General features: G+C 40.2%; 3 protein-coding genes and 3 non-coding genes across 9 annotated transcripts; 3 read left to right on the forward strand and 3 right to left on the reverse strand.

Annotated features, from left to right (window-relative positions):
• Window positions 1–14: 14 nt before the first annotated feature.
• Window positions 15–87, reverse strand: trnaf-gaa (transfer RNA phenylalanine (anticodon GAA)). Its single transcript has one exon. It is a non-coding gene; the product is annotated as a tRNA-Phe (tRNA).
• Window positions 88–663: 576 nt separating this feature from the next.
• On the reverse strand, window positions 664–3,943 carry ebp (EBP cholestenol delta-isomerase). 2 transcript variants are annotated; one of them, XM_071476299.1, is made up of 5 exons: window positions 3,810–3,943; window positions 1,841–2,153; window positions 1,686–1,722; window positions 1,457–1,587; window positions 664–1,193 (listed from the first exon to the last, which is right to left on the reverse strand). In XM_071476299.1, exons 2-5 carry the CDS (start codon window positions 2,148–2,150, stop codon window positions 973–975), a joined length of 699 nt encoding a protein of 232 aa, XP_071332400.1. In that variant the 5' UTR covers window positions 2,151–2,153; window positions 3,810–3,943; the 3' UTR covers window positions 664–972. The 2 variants fall into 2 exon arrangements, with proteins under 2 accessions (XP_071332400.1, XP_071332399.1); XM_071476298.1 differs by lacking the exon at window positions 3,810–3,943 and adding an exon at window positions 2,338–2,496.
• Window positions 3,207–3,278, reverse strand: trnah-gug (transfer RNA histidin (anticodon GUG)). Its single transcript has one exon. It is a non-coding gene; the product is annotated as a tRNA-His (tRNA).
• ccdc115 (coiled-coil domain containing 115) lies at window positions 3,261–8,206 on the forward strand. 2 transcript variants are annotated; one of them, XM_071476302.1, is made up of 5 exons: window positions 3,261–3,489; window positions 5,221–5,324; window positions 5,413–5,519; window positions 5,612–5,803; window positions 7,099–8,206. In XM_071476302.1, exons 1-5 carry the CDS (start codon window positions 3,487–3,489, stop codon window positions 7,236–7,238), a joined length of 546 nt encoding a protein of 181 aa, XP_071332403.1. In that variant the 5' UTR covers window positions 3,261–3,486; the 3' UTR covers window positions 7,239–8,206. The 2 variants fall into 2 exon arrangements, with proteins under 2 accessions (XP_071332403.1, XP_071332402.1); XM_071476301.1 differs by lacking the exon at window positions 3,261–3,489 and adding an exon at window positions 4,095–4,647.
• On the forward strand, window positions 3,953–4,024 carry trnae-uuc (transfer RNA glutamic acid (anticodon UUC)). Its single transcript has one exon. It is a non-coding gene; the product is annotated as a tRNA-Glu (tRNA).
• A 143-nt stretch (window positions 8,207–8,349) lies between the features above and the next one.
• Window positions 8,350–12,986, forward strand: LOC139620598 (zinc finger BED domain-containing protein 4). 2 transcript variants are annotated; one of them, XM_071476294.1, is made up of 6 exons: window positions 8,350–9,077; window positions 9,362–9,613; window positions 9,768–10,027; window positions 10,112–10,232; window positions 10,551–10,709; window positions 11,576–12,986. In XM_071476294.1, the coding sequence occupies exons 1-6, from the start codon at window positions 8,928–8,930 to the stop codon at window positions 12,416–12,418; spliced, it is 1,785 nt and encodes a 594-aa protein (XP_071332395.1). In that variant the 5' UTR covers window positions 8,350–8,927; the 3' UTR covers window positions 12,419–12,986. The 2 variants fall into 2 exon arrangements, with proteins under 2 accessions (XP_071332395.1, XP_071332394.1); XM_071476293.1 differs by having other exon boundaries at window positions 10,112–10,709.
• Window positions 12,987–14,039: the final 1,053 nt, after the last annotated feature.

Below are 14,039 nucleotides of genomic sequence, written 5' to 3' on the forward strand. Positions count from 1 at the left end.
GTGTTCAATCAAAATGCCGAAACCCGGGATCGAACCAGGGACCTTTAGATCTTCAGTCTAACGCTCTCCCAACTGAGCTATTTCGGCGGCTGATGTTAGCATAATACCGTTATTTCTTGAATGTTCACATACTGTATATGGTTATGCCCGAACTTGAAGGAGAACTCGACGAGGTAGGGATCTCATGTCTCAAACGTATTAATGTAACGTTTTCATAATGTATGGCTTAAATACAATGTAAGCCACACTTTCTATGTATTTCTGTTGTGTATAATAATTAATTGTGTATCATACCAATTGTATGTGCATTTTGCCTTAGCATTTACATATTATGACAGGGTTTTAAAGGACATGTGTTACACTGGTGTAACGGATTATTTGAAAAGTCAATGCATTCAAAGGAAAATGTTCATGTTTAGCTTGGTACATTAAATATCTCAATGGTAGTAAATGGTGTAAAGGAACATAACCAGTTGTGATGAATCTATCTGATTTGGATTAAACACTTGAATGATTACCCACTAAAGTGAATCTTGACAGCCTTATGTTAGCAAAAAAAAAAAGAAAAAAGAATATTGGTTCTGTGTTAAGAGGTAATTAATATCACCTAAGACAGTTTTCAGTTTATTCATGGAGTTGTGCAAAATATAAATACAATGGTGATGGTGTTGAGAAAAATAAGATTTATTTTGTTTTTCTTTCTTCACCAATCCAGAACAAAATTCAAAGCTTCATTATCATACGCACAAAGAACACCTTGCACTTTAAAATGAAATTCTATTGTTTGCCAACAGTTTTTAGTATCAAATTTAAAATTCACAGGTACAGGTACAGCATGACAAACTTTAAATGAGGCACGTCCAACTCCAACAAAGTAAACATTTCTTCATCAATACAAAGTGTATGCTCGTCCCGGTCTTCTTTCCCTTGGTAGTGTCCCACAATCCCACAGTACCTTTTGCCTGTTGCCACTCACTTCCTCTTTGACTTGAGTGACTTTGTGTTATCTATTTGTGTCTGGGCTGTTGACATCTGTCTCCATGCATCCACAATTAGCACCAGTGGTATGACGATCCACAACACATTCATGAACACAAAGTAGAACCAGAAGTAGACTGGATGTCCCAACTCACTGTGTGCGTATCCATCTCTATGCTCTGTGAAGAAGTAAAGCACGACTCCGTACAGCTGACCTGGAATCAAATTGTGTGTTAAGGCCCAACATATAGATATTATAGACAGTCACTGGATTCTGATAACTTGTGAGAGGTAGGCCTACTTTTCCCAAAGGATTGTAGTTCTGCTAACAGTAATATACATTTTAAAGGTAATAATTGTCAAGAAATGGTAGTGGAAATAGGACAACTTGGACTCTGACATTCAGGTTATCTGTTAGTCTACAGATGCATTAAGAACCTAGGCATCCTACAGTTTAAGTGTTGTATCACCTTCTTACCTAATGAAATGATGAGCTGCAGTACAAATCTGTAGGGCTTGTTTGTTAAGAAGGCAAACACAGCCCAAAAGCTGAATGGTCCCCATAACCAAGCAGTCACGGTCTCCATACAGACAGTAAAGTTATCAGCTCTAAAGAGAACAGAAATATGCATGGTGCAATTACTTAAAGCATTGTTTCTTCTTTTTATGCAAAAGTTTAACATAATTCTGTGCAAAAGGGAACTCACATTACGTATCGACTGTCTCCTTTGGAGTACTCTTTCCCTGTGAGAGAAAAATATAAAACATACTGTGTTAAACAAAAAAAATCCCTTCCAACATGCAACTTACGATTTAATGCTTATGCACTTTATTTTAAAATGTGTTTTGTTTGTAAACTCACATAGCTGTGACAGGAAGCTCTGGTCTCCTGGAATAATATCATAATACAGTGAGAACCAGCCTTCAATGACACCATGGATGAAACCACAGACAGCAAACCAGCACACAGCCAGACGCCTCCAGGTCCCCAGCCTGCCAGTGGCCCCTTTCTGGCCAGTGATTAGCCAGGTCACAAGCAGAAACGCCCCAGACACAGAAAACAGAAACACCAGGATCTCTGACATAGATCTGTCATTGGCAACATAGGCGGGAATCAAAAGGTCCCTTGGCCAGTAGGGATGAAGAACCCCAGCTGTTGAAGAGGCGTCCATGATCTGTTGAAATAAATATATCAAAAACATCCATGATAGGCTTAATGTGATATTAAAGATGACTTACACAGAGACTATTACTTGTTAGTAATTCATCACAAATGTATAAATTCATAACAGTTATTACAGATAAGGTTTTAAGCAAGAACTCAACAACAGACAAAAGCAATAATCAATGTGTCCTTACCGGTGATGCTATCAAAATGCTTGTCCTGTAGTGCAGAGTTTAACCTCAAATAAATTGTATTAATATATAAATATATATCTTGGATATGCAATAGCCCGTTACTGTCTTAACTATATGCCATACTAATGCAGATGAAGTCAAACCCGGAACTCACTAGAGGAGGGGGCGGTTACTTGTGATTACAAAGCCCAATCAGAATATGGTATGCATAGACCTAGCGGCACATGCGATCTGGCGGCTCGTTCATTGGCTCTTCATCTCGGAACATTGACGTTGTCGTTGGCAACCACCAATGAAAGTGCACCTCTTACTCCGAAAGACTGTCACCTCGGTTCATGGACGAAGCCCTAAATTATTTCAACAGTGGTTAAAGGGTGGATTACTGCACTTTATGCAACGATATTGCATTTAAAGAATAACGATTTTTCAAGATATTTCTAGTGGTGAAAAGTGACTATACGTTTACACACGTTGTGTTATTTTTTATGTAATTTTGTGGTACTTTGTACTTTGAATATTTCCATTCCTACTTTATGTTTTCCTTTTGTACTACGCTACATTTCATAGGCAAATACTGTACTTTTTACTGCGCTACATTTGTGAATTAATATAAAATATAATAGATAGATAGATGGATTGATAGACAGAGTTAAATCATATTAACAAAGGGCATGATGTAACAGAGAAATTGCTCAAAGATCATGAAAGCAAATTGTAATCGGCGAAATGCCTATGGCAGCTGGTGAGACTGAATACATTTCCTATCATTTACTGTATTTTACGGCAGACGGTCGCAATATTTTCGACGTAGTATGTGAGAATAAATATAAAAAAAGATTTCCTCCCAAGCCGTGTCAGGGATTTATCCCTGCCGTGACCCGGATTCGAACCGGGGTTGCTGCGGCCACAACGCAGAGTACTAACCACTATACGATCACGGCGAGCTACTGGGAGTCATGCTCCAAACGGGCACAGAGGCCTTTATGAAACAGTCTGAAGTGAGGAGGAAAAAAAAAAAATCGTTTGTCTGACTCGGTGAAAACAATTTACCGCCAGTTTGCCGATATTTTCAGCTACAGCTCTGGACGTCTTCAACAGCAAATCAGTTACGCTGCTTCGTTGGTGAACTAACTTCTGTAGGATAAACTAATGGTAACGGTTATATTTTTTATGTGAAGAACAGCTTCACCGTCGTTTCCAAAACTTCGCCATTGTTGTTAACGTTAAGGTCCGTGTAACACTAACGTATCGTTAAACGTCTCTAGCTATAGATATAAAATACAGGTAAAACAGCATGTTTCACTGTAACGTTGTTGTTGCACAGTCCTTGTTTCACCAATTGCACATTGTGGGTTGTACCGTGTATCTTAACATTAGCTGAAGACAGCCTTCGCATGAAAGTTAAACTGAAGTTTCCTTCAGGGTGAATTGTGAAATGTAAGTAGGTACATCAGCTGAAGTAGTGTACTTACTTCTGACGTGTATTTCCATTTTCTGCTACTTTATAATTCTACAAAATTTTAGAGTTGAACAATGCCATGAGGACCGAATCGAGAGTGAGTGCCTTGGTAAGGTTTGAATTCAAGAAGATAAATAACAATCACATGTATTGTGGTCCCATATGGTCTAGCGGTTAGGATTCCTGGTTTTCACCCAGGCGGCCCGGGTTCGACTCCCGGTATGGGAACTTACCGTTTTGACTATTTTGGATTTCATTTTTAAATATCTATTTTTTATAAAGACAGGGATACTAGAGAGCACAGTTTTGCAATATCATTACAAGCGAGAGCTAAAAATAACAGTAATGACAGTAAGCATGCAGGGAGCCCAGTTCATCGTGTAGGTTATGACTAAATATACAGCCGGCTTTAATAGTATTGGCTGCCACGAAATTACTCATAAATTACCTCAAATTATGTAATATTATACTTTCAAAGTTGCAATACTGATAGCATGATCTTAACATGTCTTTGTTTTACTCTTTGTTTTTTATATACAGTCTATGATTTTACTGCAGAGGGTACTGCGTGTGCATGTGATCTAAATCATGTGACATGTGTCACATGGTGCTAAACGGAAGCAGCAATTCGGAAGTGTAATTTATTCTAACCTTCGAGGGCTGATTCATAGTAAAAACGACGGTGGTAAAGACTGTATGAAAAAGGATTTAATCTAGTAGAAAAAGGTGACATGGGAGTACCAGAGCTGGAGGAATGTTCTCTGTTACTGGACGAAAAGCTGCTACGTTTAATGGAACAATTGGAAATACTGGAGGAGAAACGAGCTACTCTCAACTCTCTCATAGAACAGGTATCACAGAAAAGCAACCAGACTTGACCTGTTATTTCCATTAGCGTGCAGAAATATATATCTTTCCATACTTGTGTGTTTATAAATGTGTAACATCTGCACAAAAATGAAAACGTAAATTAAGATGCAATCCTTTTGAAATAGTGCAGAAAGTGTTTGTTGATTAATCAATTTGTTGATCCATTTTGGTCACTAATTGAATGTTTGTTAAAATTCACTGGTTCCAGCTTCTCAAATTTGAGGATCTGCCGTTTTTATATTCTATGACAGTATCTTTGGGTATTGTGCTGTTGGTCAGACAAAACAAGTTATTTCAATATGTTTGTTTGGGCAGAATTACATTTTTCAGTATTTTCTATTATTTCAAATACAAGATTATTCACAGATTAATCGAGAAAATAATTAACAGATTTGTAGATGATGAAAATAATGAAGTATATCACAGCAAACTTCAGTTTTGTGTAAGTTATTTTTCAAATGTATGCACCACAGCTGCAATGATTAGTCAATTAATCCTCTTCACCCACTTTGTCACCTATGTGTAATGTAAAGCTGCCATTGTGTTCCCAACAGGGATGGTTTACCATGTCCAAGGCACGATATTCCATGGGGAACAAACAAGTCTCTGCACTTCAGTATGCAAGTGAGATTGAGCCACTAGTCTGTGTTCATGCCAGGTGAGAAATTAGACATGTGGAAATTAATGCTTCAACATAAATCAGTGTGCACTGTCAGCTTTGTAAGACAGGAATTTGTGTGCTATAGGAAACTGGACAGTGGTGAGGTGGAGTTCTGCACAGAAAGAGTTCCACAAAGTAAAGAGTCTGGAAAAGATGCAAGGTCCATAGAGGATATTGGACCTCAAGAAGAAGGTGAGTCTACCATAGTCTGTGTGATGCTAAAATGGATGTTGTTTACGTCCGCTGTTATTTTTTCAGATTCATTATATTATTTAATTTCACAGGTGTCAGAAGAAGAAACAAACCCAAAAAGGATACAACAGAAAATGAAGCAATTGATAAAGCAAACAGTGACAAAGCTCCTGAAGTGACTCCAGTCAAACAAAGTGACCAGAATCCTCAGCAAGATCCACTGAAATGGTTTGGGATTTTGGTGCCACAGTCTCTTAAACAATCGCAGTCATCATTCAAGCAAGGTATCACGTTACATGTCAAACAAGTGTATACTTTATTACAGTTTGGGTTTAAGGTGAGACCATAAGAAAGGCAATAGCACGTGATTACATCAGGATGCAGCTATAGTTACTGTAGGTCATCATTTTGATCTGATATGTTACATGTAGATATAGCCAAGGATAGATATCGTTTTCTTTCTCAAAAGCAAAACAACACATGCAAATAGACGAAACACAAGCACATGAAGAAAATATCTACACCTACATAACAGCACATGTACTGAATTAAGAGGAGAAACGCTGCAAAGAAATAACACACGGGCAAATTGAGAAACCTACTCCCTCATTTGAAAACACACAATCAGCAAAACCCCTACAAATACAGAGGACACAACCAAAACAAAATGACTCCCTGTCAGTGTTGTTGGAAAATGAGCCCATGATTTATTTCAGTTTTAACATTCTGATTGCGGTGTTCATATATTTTTGCAGATATTTTGTTTGTCTTTACTAGTTCCAAAATTCAAATACACTGACAAAATACACATAATTAAGGATTTTGTGTGTGATACAGCTGCACATAGTGAACAAAGCGCATGTTAGCCAGGCTAACATAGACATTCGCATGTCTGAGTATGTTCATTGGTTTTTAGGGTGTCCTGTAAACTCTTTTGTATTGCATCTCAGTTCAGTTTTGGTCTGTGCAACTTCAGGGTTTCTATATTGGTGTTTTGCCTGTGTTTGTTTGTGTTGTCAGTGTCAGTTTGCAGCTCCTCTCTGCAATTGGCTGTGTTTTCTATATTGGCAGCGTGCTTTGTTATGCTACCTACTGCATGTTAGCACATTGGTTAAGATGTTTCCTTAATTTGATTTTTATTTGTTTATTTGCATGTGTTTTCTTTAGCTGCTGTGTAATGGGCCACATTGGGTTCTAGTGCATGGACAGTATACTGAGCCCATATCGATAGATATTTATGTGTATTTGTAGATAAATGAACTTAGATACCGGTGTAGAAGATAATACTGTCTTGCTGCTGTCGACAGTCAACGAAGACTAGGTCATTCAATGTCTAAATGTTACATATGCAGTTTTATGTTTGATTAAGAACACACACATCATTTGTGAGCAACTAATATGAGTGTACAAAAAACTTAACCTACATGCAACATGGCCTAATTAGGTATATAAGAATAATATGTAATTGTATTAGTGACAGTGGTATTGTCATGCATGTGCAAGATGTTTTGAATGAACTATCAGTCTCATCTTTTTCCGTGTCCTTCATGTTTTCTCTTTCATTTCTGTCATATTCCAGTTATAGAGCTCTCTGCTGAGATTGCAACCCTTCAGACTGCAGTTTTGAACACCAGACAGGAGCTGAGGAACAGCATGAAAGACAAACGTGGTCTCCAGAAGAAAACCTCAGCAGCTCAGTTGGACAAGGTGGCAGAATAAGTAAAGACAAAGAGTCAAAGCTGGAGAGATGATCTGAAGAGAGCCTTGGCCACAGAGAGCTGATGGAGTCAGAAGATAATATTTTTTAGGGCCCAGTGAACTTTAACAGGGGGATTTCTACATGAAAATGACAAAAGTAGTAATTGGTATTAGATGCTCTTTTGTGCTGTTTTGTATGATAAATGTACTGCTGGTTTGAGAACACTGTCTTTGAGAATTTTTCAGGATTAATTAAGTCTGTGTTGCAGACCTTAATATATTCATAAATATAGAACCTGTTTGAACTTTTTCAATCAATGATCAGCACCACTTTCTGATGAGGCAGCAACGGGTTTATGATTTGAAACTAGGGCCTTCATTAATTATGAATATTCATATTATGAATAATAAATTATTAATGGATCATTTACTGATGGTTTATAGATCAGTTAGCCTATAAGCCAATAAGAATTGTAGTTTGCCCGGTTTTGAAAAATGCCTTTGTTCGGTGTTCATCCTTTTTCCCTATTTGGTAAATATGCAGTTGTAATGCTAAATAAGTTGTGAATAAATAGATTTTGGTCCAGATCCTCTGCAGCCCTTTTCCAGAGGGTAAACGGATAATACATATTCAGTAGCCTCTGAACTGTTTTCAAATGTTGTAGCCTACTTTAAAATATGTTTGATGTCTTTGTATGTGTTGTGTATGCTGCTTTCAGTTTTTTGTGTTTGCTCTGTTCACTGGTATGTGTCAGTGCCTTGTATTCTATGTTTTTGTGGTCTGGTTTGTGTACAGCCCTTTGTAGCACTGATTTTTGTAAGTATTGAATTAAGAAAATGTTTTATTATTATTAGTATTATTATTAAATTGACGAATCAGTGAGGGTATTTTTCACATCCGGGCAACTCAAACGTTCTTGTTAATGGTTTATGACTGTTAGACCTGAAAAATATTTATTAACCATTAATAAAGCAATTACTTAAAACTTCTTAACTCTCTATAAAGGATTCATTTTTAGACAGTGGTACCATATGGTCTCTCATGAAGACTTTTTATTTATTATTAAGACTTACTTTTCTTAGGGCTTTTTTTTCATGACATTCGAAATAAAGATATCTGACCTTACTGTCGGATCTTATTGGATATGCTACAATATCAGAGGAAAACTGCCTCCTGTTATCATAACGACATGAGTAAATTAAAAACATCTGACCGAGCGCCACCACCCTTAGATTCAAGCATCTTGGCTGGGGACAGCCGAGCATTACCGGGAACTGTCGAAATGGGATACGAAACTCCCGTTTCTTGTGTGTGCTTCCTGGTCCAATTATAACACTGTCTACATGCCTCCATGAAACACACTGCTCTGCCTCCCCTCCACTTGCGTCCGATCGACGGATGGGAGCGCAGAAGCAACGGATGTACCCTGACTGTTAGATTATTGATGTTTCCAGACATCCGCAGCAGCCCCCGTAGCCCGATTGTGGCCGATTTCGGACGAGCGAGCGACGCTAACTCCTGCCTCAAATTCAATTTTCTTTTGTCTGCGCAACTGGCAGCAACATTTGTTGATGTGTGATCAGGGGTTGGGAAGTAAACACGCTGGCCTGCGCTCATGATCAGAGCCGAGGTGAGATTGATACCTCAGACTCAGATTGCCCTTGATCGCAAGTTGATTTTACTCTGGAGCAGAGGAATTGTTGGCTCCAATGGCGTCAGTTTCGAAGGTGTCTATTCTGGATTACTTTAATATTGTGTTTGAAGGTGAAAATGGCAAAATCGAGTCCAACTGCAAGGCTTGTGGTACGAGAATCCAGGCGAAACGGAGCGTCACGTCCAACTTCGTAACACATCTCAAGGTAATGATTTCAAAATAAAATGTATTGTGCAAATCCTCAACACTTATTCTCAGTCTTACCATATTTCTATCAACATCAGCTGACCAGCTGGCCCCACAGCATCTTTTTAATGCATACACAGTGCCAGCTGCACAGACCTGACTGTAATGACAGCCTTTTTTAGCCTACTGATATTTAGGCAAGACAGTATGGTTAAGAGATGTATACATCTAAACACTGATTTAAGTGTTCTGCCTGTCAACCAATAACATTGTGGTGTCCCTCTCCATCTCTCTCCCATTCAGCGGAAGCACCAGGCTATGTATGATGACTTTGTGAAAAGGAAGGATATGAAGAGAGAGGGTTACTCCTCTGGTTCCCTGCACAGTTTCACCAGCAATGGAGGAGGGAATACCCGCTACACTCTTCCCATCACTACTGGACAGGGAGGAGGAGGAGGAGGAGGAGGTGTTGGAGGAATGGGAACTGTGGAGGGAGGAGTAGGAGGAGGTTCAGGAGGAGGGGTGACCAAGTTTGACAGACATGACCCACGTCAGGTGTGCATTATAGTCCATCACCAATTGAGATGCAAATAATTTGTCCTACTATTTATGTAATCCTATAACAAGTGTTACGATATTCAGTGTGGCATTGCAATGACATCGACTGCCATCAAATAAGGGTATTTTACACTGGGTTTTGTCACCTTAGGTTTTGATCTCTGAGGCTATAGCTAAGATGATTGTGCGTGATCTGCAGCCAGTGTCCATAGTGGAAAATCAAGGCTTCAAAGAGCTGCTGCAGCTCTTGGAGCCACGTTACACTCCAGAGCCTCAGCACTACATCCACAGCCAGCTCCTCCCAGCCTATGCCTACCAAGTCCAGCTGACTACCCGTCAAGCCCTGGCCTCAGCACACGCGCTCAGTCTCAGCCTGGATCTCTGGAGGGGCTTTTCTGGAGCCACATCAGGGTAAGGACGTAAATCAGCCAAAAACAACACAATTCCAACTTGGTTTGAGTCTCTCACTGCTGAGTCTTCTGTCTCTCTCCGTAGATACCTTGGTGTCACCTGCCATTTTCTTACATCTGACTGGCAAATGCGTTCAGCTCTGCTGGCGTGCCTTCCCCTGACTGGTAGCAGCTCCGGGAATCGTGTGCTGTCAGATTTTGATGAAGTATGTCACTCTCATGGGGTGTCGGGGAGAGCATTTCGTGTTGTTGCAGACCCTTTTCTGGCAACAACAACCATAAAGCCATGTTGTCTTCCGGGTTTTCTGATTTCTCCTCTCGCAAATCTGCAAGAGGACAATGATGAAGAAGAGGTGGGCAATGGTAATGATGTGGAAGAAGGCATCAGTAATGGCCATGGTGATGGGGGAGATGAAGGTGAATGGGAGGACTCATGGGAGCAGGGTCTAGGTGTTTGTCGGGTGGACTGTTTCTCTCGCTCTCTTGAACAGTGTGTTAGAGAGGGGTTACGCTCCTGTCCACAGCTTTCTTCCACACTGGCCAAGGCAGCCTGTTTCTACAACTACATTACCTCTGCTGTCCCACCTGAGAAACTCAGCCAGGTGTTTGATGGTACTGGGCTGACAATGGGGGGACCACGAAATACCCCTCCAGCAGTAAGAGACTGGGCTGCTCAGCTTAAGGTATGTAATATTACCAGTCATTACACATAAGTAGTATACAGACTAGGGAGGTCATGATATCAGACTTTCAGTACAAGATCATTGTGGCCAAAAGAATTCATGATAACAATATTATTGTGATAACTATAGAAAATCAGTGAAATTCATCTATAGTTTTATTTATTGTGTGTTTTTTCTATTTTTGGGCAAATTAATTAGACTGAAATACAAGTATAGGGAGGTGGAGAGAGAGTCTGTAACCATAACTCGACTAAAGCACACAAGAAGAACAATTACACCTAATGAACTGATAAACAAAAATATCCACAAGGCCTAACATCTGCCCTCATGATATTATCATATGTCATATGTTTTTAAATGTCACTGTTATTGGCAGTAACGGTACATCAGGACAACTCTAATACAGATAATAAATTATTTATAACATGTTATGAAGTAATTGTAAACAGATATAAGAGCATTTTGAAATGTTTATTGATGTATGTCAACAATTTTATGAGGATATTTTGTATGATTACAATGTTATATTGCAATATTGTCAATCACCAGTTGCATTAGTTAGTGAAGTTTCACAGGAAGAGTTAATGTAACAAATTCATCACTATGTTCTTCCAACTACATTATAGTGCTTTATGAACCTTTTATTGTTTTTTTATATGCCGCTTATAAATGCTACATAGGGGTAAATTGTTACCATTATGTGACCATCATAACATCGTTTCATAGAGTGAGTTTCATATGTGGTTGTATCATTAAGACTTATATTATGAGACTCAGAAATTGTAGCCTTCATCAAGAGTGTGTTTCCATGGTTTAAAAAATTATTACTTCAAAATATTTACTCGTTTGTTTCATTTTTGATGCAGGTGCTTCGACGGCTGTTGGACTCAGTAGAGTTCCTGGAGGAGGTGAGTGGTCCAGGGGAGTTGGCGCTGGGTGCCTCTGAGAGAGCCCTCCTGAGGGAGCTCACTGACACTTTGGAGCCCTTCACTGAGGCCTGGGACATGGTGCATGGGGACAGACAGGCAGACATACAGACACACAGACATGTGTCCATCAGCCTGGGGCTGCCATGTGTTCTGGGCCTTCGTAAGCATCTCTCTGAAACATCAACCCCTCACTGCCCCTCTCTCCTCGTGGCCCTCAGCCAGGCTGTAGAGCGTTGGCTGGCCCCTATCTTGGAGGACCCCCTCTACATCACTGCCACTGCTCTGGACCCCCAGTTCAAGCTTACATGGAGCAGCAACCCTGACTGGCACAGACAAGTTCTCATAGAGGAGTTATCCAAACATTCCACAGCCTCCAGCCCCAGAAACCCCAACACAGACCTACACCCTCAATCCAAGACTCCTCCTGCTCCGGCTCCATCGCCGGTCTCCTCACTTTCTCGGCCCTGCAAGCTGTTCTCTTTCATCAAGCAGAGACCCACAACACAGGCCAAGAGCCTAGAGCAGGAGTTAACTGTGTATCTACGAGAGGAACCCACAGATGAGGAGGCTTTGCATTTCTGGCGGCGTAAAGCAATTGACTTTCCTCTACTTGCCCAGGTGGCTAAGAGGGCGTTTACCATACCTGCTTGTGGCACTGTGGTGGGGAGTATTTTCACTACTGCCGAGCGCTGCCTGCGGCCAGAGAGAGGCCGCATCTTACCAAAGAACCTGGAGACGCTCATCTACCTCAAAGCCAACTACAGATTATTATGGACTTAGAGCTAAGGGTCAAACATTTCTTTTAACTAAACAGCAACTGATAGCTGTGTACCTGCAGTAAGGAAAAAGGAAGGAAAGTGAGCTAGCATTGAGTCGAGGCACAGTTTAGAAGGGTTTTCCAGAGTACAGTAGGTATGAATTGCTGTCTGTTTACCATGTAGCCTGCATACAGACTATCATACCACACGCTGTGGACTGACGGGACTAGATGAATACTTATGTGTTTACTTTGACGTTATTTTGCCTGATCAGGGTCTCCAGAAAACCACAAGCCCACCCACCCCCCCATCCCCACTCTCTATCATCCCAACCCAAAAGACAGCTTGTGTCTGTACCAGTCAACACTGATATACCAACAATAACCAAATGGTCAGTTATTGCATACTGTAGCATATGATTTATTTTCACTGATATACAATAACCCTAGAGGTTGCGACTAATTCATTTGATGTTGTTTTTGAAGGAACGTATCAGCAGGTAACCAATATGTCATCTCCCTTTTTTTTTTCTCTTTCTGTATGTATGCCTCATCATTGGGACATCATAATAAATGAGATACACTTCCTAACCTAGAGGTGTGTGCAGTTTGCAGATGCGAGTGCATGTGTACATCACACACCATCTTTTTTGCCAGAGTAGAAAAGCTGAAATCTACTTCGTATATCTCATTCTTTGACCCTAATTCATTTATATTTCCTCAGTCAGTCCTTTATAACTCTACGTGTGCTCTGTCAGAGTGGAGGTCAATTTCATTTCATTTTCATTATCAGCACTTTTTTTCCTTTTTCAATTTCATGTCCAATTCTACTTCTGAACTTTGAGGAATTGAAATGAGTTTGACCCTGCCTCTGCCCCACAAGGCTAGCAGAGAATGAGTGCATATGGCATAACAGAGACTTTTGCTTTGCCTGACCTCACTGAAATATTTTTTGAAACCACTTTGCACGACATCACAGAAACTGTGAATGTTGCAGTGTGTGTTCGCCTTTATTCAGGGACTCTGTTACTCTGGGCTGGACCAGCGGGGAGGCAGGGAAATTGCAAGTAATTCCATTACACTTAGATTTGAGTCAGCAGGCAGACAGCAGTCACAATCTACACGGCCCTTATCCTCACAGCCAACTAGGCCCACAAAACCTTATTGCCAAAGGACATAGAAATAAATGGCAGAAAAATATGTGTGGCTGCTGTAGCCTTGTTCTCTAATGCTACAAAGTATTTACATGCATTGATGATGGTTTTGTGATGAATAAGGAACAACAAGACATTAGCATCAATCAGCCTAAAGGTGAGTGGCTGTGAAGGAATTGCAATGATGCAATGATAAGGGCTGTCACCAGGATTATGTCTCTTTTTAACCAACTGCACACAGTTTCATCCTAGTGTTGCTGTTTTTGTTGTTGTTGAAAACCACTTCAGAGGAAGTGTGTTAATCTGTGTGAGATACAATGAGATTTCCCTCATAGATCAAAATTATCAAAGATTTCTGTGATCTTAATGATTAGCACCCCGGGATATCTCTGTGGATTTAGATGTGTTGCCAGATATTCTGTGTGGATGTGTCAGTGCGGTTATCTTTAAGAAGTGTTTTTGCTCATCCCCACAGATGTGTTGTTTGTGA

This window comes from Trachinotus anak, unplaced genomic scaffold, assembly GCF_046630095.1.
Source record: "Trachinotus anak isolate AG129_WGS33_773 ecotype Australia unplaced genomic scaffold, CSIRO_AGI_Tana_v1 ptg000004l, whole genome shotgun sequence".
Classification (NCBI taxonomy): domain Eukaryota; kingdom Metazoa; phylum Chordata; class Actinopteri; order Carangiformes; family Carangidae; genus Trachinotus; species Trachinotus anak.

Excerpts from the sequence above, each read along its gene's own strand:
- ccdc115 (XM_071476301.1), top strand. The coding sequence starts at position 4,528 with ATGGGAGTACCAGAGCTGGAGGAATGTTCTCTGTTACTGGACGAAAAG. Across the intron at positions 4,648-5,220 it reads TCAACTCTCTCATAGAACAG|GGATGGTTTACCATGTCCAA; the intron begins GTATCACAGAAA and ends TGTTCCCAACAG. Across the intron at positions 5,520-5,611 it reads TATTGGACCTCAAGAAGAAG|GTGTCAGAAGAAGAAACAAA; the intron begins GTGAGTCTACCA and ends TTAATTTCACAG.
- LOC139620598 (XM_071476293.1), top strand. The coding sequence starts at position 8,928 with ATGGCGTCAGTTTCGAAGGTGTCTATTCTGGATTACTTTAATATTGTG. Across the intron at positions 9,078-9,361 it reads ACTTCGTAACACATCTCAAG|CGGAAGCACCAGGCTATGTA; the intron begins GTAATGATTTCA and ends TCTCCCATTCAG. Across the intron at positions 9,614-9,767 it reads ACAGACATGACCCACGTCAG|GTTTTGATCTCTGAGGCTAT; the intron begins GTGTGCATTATA and ends TTGTCACCTTAG.
- ebp (XM_071476299.1), bottom strand. The coding sequence starts at position 2,150 with ATGGACGCCTCTTCAACAGCTGGGGTTCTTCATCCCTACTGGCCAAGG. Across the intron at positions 1,723-1,840 it reads GAGCTTCCTGTCACAGCTAT|GGAAAGAGTACTCCAAAGGA; the intron begins GTGAGTTTACAA and ends TTTCTCTCACAG. Across the intron at positions 1,194-1,456 it reads GCAGCTCATCATTTCATTAG|GTCAGCTGTACGGAGTCGTG; the intron begins GTAAGAAGGTGA and ends ATTTGATTCCAG.